At 43.9% G+C, this 14,017-nt stretch overlaps 1 protein-coding gene across 1 annotated transcript in view; it reads right to left on the minus strand.

Moving 5' to 3' along the window:
• The window catches only part of PAH (phenylalanine hydroxylase), a 58,244-nt gene that overhangs the window by 3,239 nt on the left and 40,988 nt on the right, over window positions 1-14,017 (minus strand). The window contains exons 6-11 of the mRNA XM_002711296.5: window positions 9,841-10,037; window positions 7,581-7,716; window positions 6,527-6,596; window positions 2,610-2,666; window positions 1,306-1,401; window positions 655-788 (exon numbers count right to left, since the gene is read on the minus strand). Coding sequence (XP_002711342.2) covers window positions 655-788; window positions 1,306-1,401; window positions 2,610-2,666; window positions 6,527-6,596; window positions 7,581-7,716; window positions 9,841-10,037 — 690 coding nt within the window. The remainder of the gene's footprint in view (window positions 1-654; window positions 789-1,305; window positions 1,402-2,609; window positions 2,667-6,526; window positions 6,597-7,580; window positions 7,717-9,840; window positions 10,038-14,017) is intronic.

The following is a 14,017-nucleotide window of genomic DNA, read 5'->3' on the forward strand; positions in this document are numbered from 1 at the left end:
TGTTCAAATAGATCATAGACACAATTTTCAGCTCAGGAGGCCAAGAGTCTCAGAGTCCTGGTACCATTCCATCAGGCTCTTGTGAAATGCCTCTGAGGTTGATGCCTTTACCAATTACTTTTTGAGTATTTACTCTATCAGGAATTGATCTAAGGGATGGGTGAAGAGCAGAAAACATAAAAGCCCTCATACAGTCTAAAGTGCATACTACATTAGAAGTTAATATGTGCTAAGGAGGAAAAATAAATTGCGGAGATGGGTAGATTTAACATTAGTTGGATAGATACACACACACACACACATACACACACACATGTAGATTTACAGAAAAATGAAGTGAGAAAAATTCTCGAGGTTGGAAGATGTCTCTGATTTGGTTGAGGGAACTTTCATAGCCACTCACAAGAGGGTTTAGTAACTGCACATGGTGTCCACATGGAACATGGGCCAAGAATCAGGGTTGTTTGCAGAGACTGGCATGTCCAGACTCTCAACAGGGTAGAAGAGAATGAGGGTAGAGAAGATGGTGAGACAAGCTCTCTGCTGCACAAACTCGCTGTTGTGTAATCTCTGGACCAACCAACCAGAGATCAATGCCATCAACCTGCATCAGGAGACTGCAGGGCTAATGATCCACCTTGGTCACCACCTCACCTCACTTTCTCCTTGGCATCCATAAAACTCTCAGCCACATAATATAGGGGTTGGAATTCTGTGACAGGGTACTCCTGGATGGCTGTCTTCTCCAGTTCCAGGGGGAGCAGCTTCGGCTTGCCTGATAAGCAGTACTGTAGGCACCAAGTGAACAGTTTTCACTGTTAAAGCAGGATAGGTGGTCCCAGTTGCAACCCATTGATCATCTGTGCACCTTCATTCATCTCAACCTGATTTTTCCCACATCCCAGCCCAAATGCAATGCACAAAGTTATTTTACATATAGCAATTATACCTTTCATTGATTATCTAAAGCCCACAGACAAAATAAGGAGTAATTCATTCCAGTCTCTTCCAAGTAAGGTGATAAGTAGATGATGTGGGGGCCAACCACATTCTCTGGAATGTGTTTTCATCATATGAAGTCATGTGCACGGTCCAAGCATGGGGCCAGGAGGTTTCTCCTTAGAAACCTAGGTAGTTCACTCACTATCACTAACATCTGCAGCTATGATCAAATTATGGTACTAAGGTACCAATAACTGGAGGATGAGCTCCCAGCTTGCATCTCAAAATAGATGTCAATGAGATTTCAACTTTACCCAGAGAATAAGAATAAGAAATTCATCCTTTGTTCCTGTTGGGTCATACCTGTAGTTCACCGAAGGATGACAGGAGCCCAGCACCATATGCCTTTATAGAATCTCCTTGTTTGCAGAGTCCAAACTCCACAGTAAACCAGTAGATCTGGAATGGAAAGTAAATCTGAGAGCATGTTCCAAGGAAAGGAAAGGCAGCAGACGCCCCAGAGTCAAGGACAAGATGGCCAAAGTGAGTGTCTGTGCAGGTCTGTTATCTGAATTAGTGTGAACTGGGACTATCTCTCCATGTTCTGGGTCACACTTTATCCTTTAGCCTGTTGAATCCCCATTCCCTCCTTCCCTCCCTCCTCTCTTCCTCTCCCTCTCTCTCCATCAACCTTACTCTCCATCTCTATCTTTATGTCTTTCTATCTCTGCCTTTAAAGTAAAAAAGGTAATAAATAAACAAAATACATTTCTAAAGAAATTTGTCTTTGTAGCTGGAGATTGTGCTGAAATTGGAAAGGAGGGTAAAAAAGGTAAACCATGTACTATGTAGAGTTGATACTTCAATGGCTGTCATAAGAATCACTTGTAAGAGGGAGGTGTGTAGTAAGGAGAAAGATAGCCCTTATTTTCACTATGTGGCCAAGAAAGGAAAAATCTCATTCCCTCCCATGAAAAGTTGGAGTTGTAAATATTCCCTTCTCAAGGCTGTAAATTCAGAATAATTTAATACACCATATTTTGCCCAAGGACTCTGAGGGTTATTATAATAGACTGCTAGTGTTTTCAAGATACTATGTTTAGGGGCCGGCGCGGTGGCACAGCAGGTTAACGCCCTTGCCTGAAGCGCCGGCATCCCATATGGGCACCGGTTCTGGTCCCGGCTGCTCCTCTTCTGATCCAGCTCTTTGCTGTGCCCTGGGATAGCAGTGGAGGATGACCCAAGTCCGTGAGCCCCTGCACCCACGTGGGAGGCCCAGAAGAAGTTCCTGGCTCTTGGCTTCGGATCGGCGCAGCTCCGGCCATCGCAGCCATCTGGGGAATGAACCAGCGGATGGAAGACCTCTCTCTCTCTCTGCCTCTCATTCTCTCTCTGTGTAACTCTGACTTTCAAGTAAAATAAATAAATCTTTTTAAAAAGATACTATGTTTAAAGTTATGTTTAAACATTTGCATGCAGCTGATTTCAAAATCCAACCATTAAGGAGAAATCAAAATGTGAAGTTCCAGTTGTGCAAATGTAACCTACCATAATCTGATTTTTTCCTCCCAATCACCTGGCTTCCATGGGAAGTACAAAGTTTCAAAGATTTAAAGAATATGGCCAAGAGCACTTCCACCACCCACCCAGGGAGTGAATAAACTTACTGTGGCAAGTTTCTCAATGTATTCATCAGGTGCACCCAGAGAGGCAAGGCCGATTTCCTGCAATTGTGGAGAAATAGTCACTAACACAGTGCAGGCATATCCATCTTCAAACTTTACTCTTGGTACCAACCCGGCACTTGACTATATGACTATAGGATGGTGTTTTGTGGCCATATGCCTGAAGAGGGAGCAGAAACACCCTAATAGTCCTGTCAAGTCTTCCCTGGCCACCTATCACAGAGTCACAAGTACAGGAAAACCCTTTCACCATCACTTGGTCATTTGTGTTCAATTTAAAAATGAGTAAACTGAGGCACAGAGAAAGCGCATGGCCACATAGTGAGTTGTTGTCTAAAACTTCATCTTTTGACTTGAGCTCGGTGCTCCCCCGCAGCACAAGTGGAACATTCCCAAAGTATCCAGATGACTTTTCATCATGTAACATGACAACAGCACAGGAGGACTGCAAATATGTGATTGATGTCTGTCCGGATATGAACAAAGTTAGAGTCTGATATGTTGTGGTTCACTTCTCATCACAGCTCCATTCCAGAATTCTTCTAGTGGTCTCTCTCTTGAACAGCATTTGTTCCAGCCTGCCATGTGTGTGTGTGCACGTATGTGTATGTTTGTGTATTGTAACTCTCCTAATGCATGTGTTCATTGAAAAGTATTTATTGAGTGACACCCATATGACTGACAGTGTGCAAAATCCATACAGACCGTTGATCTTGTGCTTTTTAGTGGAGACAGACAGTACAAAATAAACATACACTCAGGAACGTGAGAAGGTAATAGGTTCTTTGGAAAGATAAAATAATAAAAGAAAGGGACAAGGGGAGTCACAAGTTCCAAAATATCAGGCTCAGGCTGACATTTTATATAGGGCCCCAAGGTAAGCATCAGTGAGAAGATGAGCGTCAAAGGGTGAATACTTGGCAGAAAATGAGGTTTGTTTGTCTGCTGACATCTGAGGGAAGCCTACTGTAAGCCAGTACCAAACCTACCTAAAGAAGGAAAATGTTCAAGGAACGTGGAAAGATAGTGTGGCTTGGACAGAGTAAGTGAGGTGGCAGTGGTAGGTGATGACCAAGAGGGATACAGAGCCAGATAGTGGAAGGCTCGGGCTTTACTTTCCAACGAGATGGGGACCCATTGCAGGATTTTGAGCAGAGAGGTAGACATGATTTGACTTGCATCATCAAAGATTTACTCTGAACACTGTGTGAGAGCAAACCCCACGGAGTCAAAGCCAGAGGCACAACACTACTGAGGATGTGGCTGCAGTCACCAGGGTGGGAAACAGCAGTGACTGAGACAAGATTAATTGCAGTGGATGTGATATGAAATGGTCACGTATTTTGACTGTAGAGCACAGAGAATTTTCTGATTGTAGAGTAAGAGAGAGAAGTGTCAATAATATCTCCAAATTACTGGAAGGATGGGGTTGCCATGGACTGATATGGAGAGGTCTCTGGGGAAAGAAGGTTTGAGTGAGAAGATCCAGAATTAAGTTGAGGGCAGGATGATAGCAAAGTCCAGTGGGCATCTAAGTAGAAACATTAAATAGATAGTTGGGTAGATATTCAAGTCTGTATTTTGAGGTTAAAGTTAGAGATGAAGAAATGAATGTGATCAAGAGAGTAGAGATGGTACTTAAAGCCATGAGATCGGGTGATATCACTGAAGGAATGAGTGCAGACAGAGAGGAGCATGGACACTTGGACTCTCGTTGAAGCATGAGACTCATGGTTGCATCTCTGAATCCCTCCCTGTGCCTGGCCCAGATTATGCATAAAAAATGCCATCTGGGACTGGTGTTGTGGTACGAGTTAAACAGCCACTTGCAATGCCAGCATTACATGTGGGAGTGCTGGTTCGAGTCCCAGCTGATCTGCTTCTGATCCAGTTTCCCGAAGATGTGCCTGGGAAGGCAGTAGAGGATGCTGCAAGAACTTGCATTCCTGCCACCCACATGTGAGACCATGATGGAGTTCCTGGCTCCTGGCTGCAGCCTGACCCATGCCTGGCAGTTGCAGCCATTTGGAACATGAATCAGTAGATGAAAGATCTCTCTCTCTCTCTCTCTCTCTCTCTCTCTTTCTCTCTTTCTCTTTCTCTCTTTCTCTTCCTCTTTCCTCTTTCAAATAAATAAATAAATAAATGTTTTTAAAAATAATAGATCTTATTTAAAAAGCCACCTGATTTAGAGTAAACCAAGTTCAGACCAATTCTTAGCTTGACTCACTTTTGTCCTTATCTCATCTCTACTCCATCCAGCAGTCCAAACCTGCCACAGTCCTGGGTTTAACCAAAATAATTAATAAACTCAAAATGGTGCCCTGTTACTTTAGTTGCCATTATTTGTGAATTAAGAGCTTGCCAAAGCAAGGGGTTCCAATATTTACAATAATTCCCCAGACTCTGTTCTATCCCATCATGCACTTCAGTGGCATGCAAGTCCTGCATCTAGAACAAAAAGGACCATCATTCCAAAATGACTCACTGACTTGGGCTATCACATTAAAGTTGGAACTATGTGATATTGATGGTCTTATATCTCCTCCCTGTTGACCTGAACAATTGTACATTTCATTTTAGAGTTTCTAAATGGTAAATGGCTTAAGGAGGATTGCCACATAGCCACTGACTGTGCAGAGTAACTTCTTATTGTTAGCATAAAAAGTTCCTATTCTCTGAAGAGAAAGCTGATCATTCTTTGACCACAATAACAAGTCCCATGTTTAAGTGTCCCAAACAGTCCACAACAGCTTGGCAGCAGTAATAACATTTCTGAAGGCTAACAGTGATACTTTCACAGTTAAAAGTTCAACCAATCCCTAAACACTATCATTTCTACCAATCTAGCAGTCTCTGAACCCCATAATTCCCAAAGCTTCACATAAAGTTTGCTTAGAGAGGACACATTTCACAAGTACAGTTCTCCCTTACTTAACAAGCAATAGGTCTCACTTTATGTTTGATTGTTTCAAATACCAAGTGGTAGCCTCTTTAACAGTATAAATACTTATTTACTGCAACTGAGGGAAATGTTTCTAATATTCACAAGCAATCCCATTACTCTGACATTCAGGGTTGACCCAGCATTTGCTCATAGGCCATTCCATTTGATCTTATTTCATTTGATCCTGAGTCACATCTTTGGAAACTGAGGTAGAGGGTGTTCTGGTAACTTGCTCCAGATTACACAGCTGGTCAGTGGCAGGGTAGGGCTGTATCACCGCTGCCACTTCAATCTTCCCAGGATACCAGGTACTCAGCTATGGTTTTAGGATTCTTCTTAGTCACTAGAGAGAATTTGCAAAATTATTTTACTCACCACGAAGCAATTTTTTTTTTTGTTTTGCCCTTGCTCACCACTGTGAAAGATGAACCAGGAGCTAGGTTGCTGCTTTGATGATGGTGTTAAAACATTTGATCCCTTCTGTTTGTTTATCAACCGTTACTATTGGTACTGGATAATTGGCAAATAGAATCTTATGTAATTCAATCATACACACAAATGAATTCCTGATAAAGTAAAAAGAGGAAAAGGCTCTGAAGATGGGCGAGTGGAAGTAATAAGAGAATTTAGAAGGTGAGGTGACTTCTGCCCAGAACCAGAGACTTTTGTGGATGAAAAGACTTAAATTATCCCTGAGAGGACAAAGGAGATTACAAATTCAGCATCACACATATGATTCAGAAGATGAGTCATCATCCAACCCTATGCTGTGGTTCCTGGAATGGATATTTAACTAGCTACATAGGACCACACACCTTTCTTGGGTGGCATTATAGAACTGCAAATGGTTTCTACTCTTGTAGAGTCCCAGGGTCTCTTCCTGAGTTAAACTCATTTGAGCAATCCAGCTCCCAGACCTTTAACCAGAAAGCTAAAGAGATGTATACCTTACCTGGGAAAACTGGGCAAAGCTCCGATCTGAAAACAAAGGCACATGTCCCAGTAGCTCATGGCAGATGTCTCTGGAAGACAGAAATCGTGGACCTTTGTGGGGAGGAGGGTTTAGCCAAACTAGCAGTGTTTAAACAAAAGGAATGAGTAGAAAGAAGGAAAGCAACTCATTTAGGCTTATGACTTAACTTCCCAAAATGAATGATATACTGAGCTTGCTGTCAGGTGAAAAAAAAAAAAGACATAAGAGAAAGGAAGAAGAGGGAGAAGTGGAAAGAAAAGCAAAGAGGAGGCACTAGGAAGAGTACACCAGTCACAGACGGGTCTTAGAGGTATGACCAGTGTGTTCAGGACAGGACAGGTGAGCCAGTATCTGTAGGAGCATCCTCTCTAACGCCTAAGTGAGCTGTGTGTCATGAATACTTCCACCCGAAGTCCTCATCTTGGTATTTGTTTCCCTAGGCAGACACAATATGCTGAGTTATTCCCAGTGGCAACCTAAAAAGAAAACTGCTGTACCCTTAATCTGGAAGAGCACAGCAAGCAGAGAAGAAAAGCGACCTTTGTTTGATACTGCAAGTGCCAAATCCATTAGGAGCAGGCCTATTCTGATTTGTAGCAATGAACTTTGTGGGTGAGAAGAATAATTTGGGGCATCCTATTTTTTCCATAATTGTATTCATTTTGACCAAGATGTTGACTAAGGAGAAGTCTAGTAGTCAGCCACTCTACCTCTAGGCCAAGAAAGGTTAGAATCAGGTAGATGTACCTTTAGGTGTTGGGATAGCTTGGTTGCCTCTTATTCCTGTTCCCATATGGAACTTCACAGCTCTGACTTTGGAGCTTAAATGGGACCTCTTACTCCCATGGGCTGGGGAGGTCTGAACGTCCCACAAGTGCAGTCTATTTGGACAGAGGAAATGTCCAGAATAGATGGGTTTCTTTGTTAGTATGACCATCAAAGAATCCCAGCGACTAGTCCTGCAATGAACCCAAATTCCTGGAGCAGCAAGAGGGAGCTCACCAGGCAACTGGTAGCAGAGAGCATTACTCACGGTTCAGGTGTGAACATGGGCTTGGACCCATGTCTGATGTACTGTGTGCAGTGGAAGACTCGGAAGGCCAGGCCACCTAAGAAATCCCGAGAGGAAAGCAGGCCAGCCACCGGTCGGAGGCGGAAACCAGTGCATGCTGGGAAGCAAAGAAAAAAAAAAGATAACTTAAAGCCCATCGCAATGGAGCCAGAGGGCCTGAAACACAGAAATGGCTCTCACATGTGCAACTTCCTAGAAGCATGGGCCCTGATGCCAAAGAGACTTTACTTCAAATCTCTGTCCCACTGCCTTCTAGACAGGTGATTTGCATCACACACACACACACACACACACACACACACACACTTGAGCTTAGTTTCCTCATGTAAAAAACATAAATACAAACTTCTTGGGAATGTTCCTGGGATCAAAAGTGCTAATGACTATGAAATAACTTAGCCCAAAGTCTAGCACATCAGAAACACCCCAAAATCCTAGCTTTCATTAGTGTTTGTTAAGGCTAAACATGCATTCAGTACTTCTTGGATTTCCAGAATGTGAAGCCAACTTTCACTCTGCTTCCCAGGGGGCAAGAATGTGGAAGGAGGACTCCCAGAATTCTGTACTGCGCCTCACACTCCCACCCCATAAGGAGAAGTGACTTCTCTGACTGGAGAACTGAGGAAGAGGAAATGAATATTCTTCACGTAACCCTTTCTGTATGTTCTTTCCCTCTTGACTATCCACAGAAGAGCACATTCTGGTGTGCTCTTCGCCATGGTAGTGGGCCATTCATTGTGAATTAGCAGGAAACAAAGGGGATAAAATACTAGAAGCCCATTTTGGCTATACATCTATATCACATTCTTCAAATAGCTTTCTGTGGACCTTTTCTTGTTCCTGTATCTGCTTTCTCTGGTTTCTGTATCTTTCTGTCAATTTGTTCCAAATTTGGAAGAAGGATGACAGTGGTCATGATGATATATGATAGTCATAGCTAACATTATATATTACCTACCATATGTCAAACAACTGTTCTGAGCACTTTGCATACACCAACCCTCTCAATAAGCCTATGAGGCAGACAATCCTATGAGCCTCACTTTACACTTGGGAAAGCTGAGACACAGAGAGGAAACAAGGAAACAAGCCACAGGTGGTCAGGTTTCCGAGTCTGTTCTCTTAATTACAGTTATGTAACTCTCCAACTGCTAGTGTTACTAACTTGTGGTGACCTGGATGATTAGGGGAAAATATGTTTAGGATTCCTTTGTTTCTCTCTCATATTCTCTGTATTTCCAGGCTGGAGCTAACTCTGTGTGGATTCTCATTCCTTGCCTTAGCTTAGAAGATTCTTTAAATGGATAAGGGACACAAAGTCATCTAGCCTATTATCAACTCATCCTTCTACAATTTCCCTCCAGATATGTAATTCACTGGCTCCTTACTCCAGCTACCTACCTCTGCACAATTCTAATGCATAGGAAATTCTTCATTTCTGACACCTGTTCTACGTCACCCTACCTTTCCTCACGCTACATGGCATGTAGTAGATGGCTGACTGTTTTGTTTCAGTTTTGCTGAATTGCTGCCTTCCTGGTGGAAAGAACACCTATCTTCCCTGGAAGTTCTGTAGTAAAGCTACAACCTAGATACCATATTCACCCCACTGAGTTACTCAGATTCTAACTCAGGCAGACTTCACTGAGTACCTGCTACATGTGCAGCACTGTGCTATTTGCCATAATATGCAATATCCCATTGCATCCTCACTATCGGCCTGTGAGAAAAGTTGAACAGCTGATACAGCCTCCACTTGACAGGTAAGAAAATTGAGACAGGTTCACCCAGGCAGAGAGGATGCAAGGCAAGATTCCTACCAGATGCACAGACTCAGAGCTCAGAGATCTTGGCACTTCCCCACAAATGGTGCATTTCTGTAAGAGCACTTACAGATATGTGCATTCTGGCTACAGCCATCTCTTAACACAACAGGAGTTGCAAGGAGAGCTCTGACCAGGCATACCCAGGGCTTAGAGTAGTAAAGAAAATACTTTTCAGGGGCCTGGAATGGCAAACTCATTCCTATTTGCTTGGATGGAAGTAGATTGACAGCAGAGACCAGAGGGAAGGCAGACCACGGTACGATTCAGCTCTTCCTGCGAGAATCAAGCAGGGTGCCTTACCCCAAGCACACTCACCCTCACCTCTTTGTATTTGTCCTCCCTTCGCCTTTCCACCCCCACTCCCTGCTGGGCCTTTGAACCTGATGTGGACTTACTCTGCAGGAACTGAGAAACATCTTCCAGCTGGGGAATGTTATCTTCACGGAAGCCACAGTACTTTTCCAGAAGTGGAAAAATGTGGTTGTATTCGTAGCAAGCATGGGTTTTGTACAAGGACTTCAGGGTCTTGAACACCGTGCCCCATGTCTTCTTCTCTTCCTCCGTGTATTCCACTCGAGGAATAGGCTGCCCACTAGAACACAAGCACGAAAAAAATTCTGTGCTTCCAGCAGGGCAAGGTGAGGGCTGAAAGCGCAAGTGAGGGTTAAGCAGAAATAGGTTTGGTATCTGTGAGCTGCCACCACTGACTCTGGTGGGTTTCATATCTTATCTGAAAGAGGAAAATTCTACCCTTTAATATAGGAAACATTGCCGCTTGGGCTTCTCACATGAAACAGTGATTTGGTTCAGCAAGGGAATAAGCACTCACCTCATCAGTTACACTGCAGATTTTGAGAAATGACTGGGCTTTTCTGCTCTTCTAACTCTCCAATTGTTTGCCCAGGTGGAAATTCACTTACCTTCAAGGGCCGGGCAGAAAATAAACATAATGGTGTAAAACAACCAATAAAGACAGGGGGGACTCTGCCAACTGAAGATTACATCCTCTAAGCTCAGACATCTAAATTCAGATAAAGCAACTGCAGTGCCTTGTATTATGTCAACTTAAGTAATTATAGTTGCAGATTAAACTGTATTGGACAGGTGGACTATGGGTTCAAGATATCCTGTTCTATCTAGATTTTATATTTTTTGTTCCTGGAAAACTATAAAGGTATTTAAATACATGTCATAAATATATACAAATTTTATCAATTAAAAAATAAAGAATGCTGGGGCCGGCACCGTGGCTCACTTGGTTAATCCTCCACCTGTGGCGCTGGCATCCCATATGGGTGCCGGCTTGTAGTCCCAGCTGCTGCTCTTCCAGTCCAGCTCTCTGCTGTGGCCCAGGAGGGCAGTGGATGGTCCCTGCACCCACATGGGAGACCAGGAAGAAGCACCTGGCTCCTGGCTTCGGATCAGTGCAGCGCTGGCCGTAGTGGCCATTTGGGGAGTGAACCAATGGAAGGAAGACCTTTCTCTCTCTCTCTCTCTCTCTCTCTCTCTCTCTCTCTATCACTGTCAAATTAAAATCAAACTCTACCTGTCAAATTAAAAAAAAATAAATAATGCTAAATCAAGCATAAATAAATGAATATTGGAACAAAGGGGGATGAACAAATGAATAAATAAATTGGTGCTAAGATAGAAGACACTCTTGCCTACACTTCTACATATGCTGGATCCTGCCCTAGAGGTCCTGAGTGTGTTGGAGAAGAGAAGACTCAGGCATCTGGGGCTTCGGAAGCTTCCCAGGTGACAGATGCAAAGTACTGTTTACAAGTCATTGGAAAGGTCCAGAGCAGTGTTCTGAATAGTGAAAGCCAATGAACACCAAAGCCTGACCTTGAAGCCCAGCGACTGCTCCCTGGGCTGCAGGCCTGTTTCCCTTACAGGGGACAGCAAGTCTAGGACAAAGTGAAACTGTTTATCACGGAGTTACAGAGTAGCATCAGGCTGCGAACCAGTTTCCTCCTGTCCTTTCAGAGCTGTAACTCCTCCAAGTTCATGGTCGCAGTCACTGCTGTTTTCTACAGAGAGGTGGGGAGGAATTAGGGAAAGAAGACAGATTTTTTTTTTTTTTGACAGGCAGAGTTAGACAGTGAGAGAGAGAGAGAGACAGAGAGAAAGGTCTTCCTTTTTTCTGTTGGTTCACCCCCCAAGTGGCCGCTATGGCCAGTGCGCTGCGCTGATCTGAAGCCAGGAGCAGGTGCTTTCTCCTGGTCTCCCATGCGGGTGCAGGACCCAAGCACTTGGGCCATCCTCGACTGCACTCCCAGGCCACAGCAGAGAGCTAGACTGGAAGAGGAGCAACTGGGACAGAATCCAGCGCCCTAACCGGGACTAGAACCCGGTGTGCCAGCGCTGCAGGCGGAGGATTAGCCAAGTGAGCCATGGCGCTGGCGGATAGATTTTTGCTTGAGACTGGAAAGCAAGACAAGCTCAGGGGCACTGGGAATGGTGAAAGACTAACAGGCAAGGCCCTGCCTGAGTGGGTACTAGAGTCTGGAAACTAAGACAACGTCAGTACTCAGCCTGCCATGTCCTAGATGTATGGCCTCAACCCTTTCAGTGAACCACTCAGAGCTTCAGTGCGTGCAGCTCTTACAAGAGCTAATAATACCTAACTTAGCAGGGCATAGGTAAAATTAAAATAAATATGACTGGTCTTCAAAAAATTCACAGAAATATGAATTTCTCATTCACCTCATCAGTGAGTGAGAAAACATGGATTTGATTTATTTTGTCAAAATAAACTCATTTTTTAATTCCATATTACCTCAAACTTTTTGAGGCACTCTTGCACCACGGATAAAGTACCTACCAGTGGTACTGACAAGTAATAATCGTTGTAAAATTGGTCATTATCAGCATAACTGATTCTCAATGTAAAGGAAACCATCTGCTATTTCTGCAACAAATTTCAAGAGATGGCAACATCTGGGTTCCAAGATGTGACCCCAGTTAACATTGGCTGTTCCAGGTCCCACTCTCTGTTCCTCATTCTTCCAGTAAAGCATCCTCCTCCCTTCTTAGTCAGAGACAGTCAGATGAAAGGAAGCTCCACCCCTTTCTTCAGAGCTGGTATATGACCAGACCTAGCCAATGAGGATGTCTCATTTTCCCTAACCACAGTGACTGGCTGAGAGATTGACCCATGTCCTTATTCAGAACTAGTGAGATTCAATTACAAACCCTGGCTAACTTTATTGTAAAGAGATAGAACCTCTGATCTGGTGGCGGTATCAGCTTGGAGTCCCTGGGGTCCATTTCCACTGGAGATGAGACCGATGCCTGGGGGCAGGGTCAAAGCCCAGGACTTAATCATCAGATGGAGAGAATGAGACACTGAGTCCTGGGCCTTCCTGTGCCCTCCAGCCCTTAGCCTAGAGCTAAACAAATGAGTTTAAAATCAGATTATGTCACCTTCTACCCATTACATGACCGACCGTGACAAGTTAATGAATCTCTTTCAGCTTTGCCATCCCCATCTGAACAATAAGGAGTGAGATCATGAAGACAAAAGGAAGTAATATACAGACAGAATCTAGCCAAGCCCCAGACACACAGCAAGCAGATAAAGAATGCGTTCCTTGTTAGAGAAGACTCTGTCTGTATTCTTACCTGACACTGACCTGATGGTGTCCACCTGACCACGCTGGGGTAGAGGAGAGGATTCAGGGTTGATTCCTCCTCCGCCTGAGCCAAGGCTCAGATGAGCCTAGATCTCACCACGGGCAGCATGGTTCTGGATCCTTCCATTGGCAGAAGTCATCCAGAGAAGGATATTCTGCATTTTGCAGGTAACTTTGTACACAAAGCCCCATCATCTCCTCTGTCTCCCTGATATTCTACCAGAGCAGTTGAAGTGCTACAACCTCAGTGTTCTGGATGAACTCTCTCTTCTTGTGCATGTCTTTTATTTTCCCTTAACTCAGGAATGGCACTGTCCACCAAACACTAAAGTATCCTACGGCAGCATTGTGTAGTTTCTGAGGACTCAAAACAACAAACCAATTCCTTTCCCAAACAGCATGTTTCATATTTGCATTTTCTTTTGGCTAACATAGGGGAGGGGAGGAACATGAAATCCCAGACAGAAAATAACAATGCCAGCCTAAAATTGCCCTTCACAGCTGGGTCAGACCAGATAAAAGTAGACCACTGAAGCTTGGCTGGCCTGAAATCTCAAATGGTTCATTATTGCAGTAAAGGAGCCAGCTCCTTCTTGAATGTAAATGATTCCCTTTTTTCTTTGCTCCCTGTTTAATGTGGAGAAGACCCGAAGCCGCTTTATTCAGGAATGAGGCCTTTTATAATTACTTCAGACATTGCATAATTAGACAACAAAACTAGGGAGAGAGCTGGGCCTCTGCACAGTGGGTAATTTTGTTTGGTGTAGCGGCAAGTATTCTTTTAACATGTGCTGTTAATGGGAGAGTTTAGCCACACACACACACATGCGTGTACCACACACATCCAAGCATACAGAAAATAGAACTCTTTCTGTGTTAGGATTTTCCAACCTAGGTCAAAGGAGGGTAGGCTCTCTCCACCAGAAGAGGCGCA

The sequence above is a fragment of the Oryctolagus cuniculus genome, chromosome 11 (assembly GCF_964237555.1).
Source record: "Oryctolagus cuniculus chromosome 11, mOryCun1.1, whole genome shotgun sequence".
Lineage (NCBI taxonomy): Eukaryota > Metazoa > Chordata > Mammalia > Lagomorpha > Leporidae > Oryctolagus > Oryctolagus cuniculus.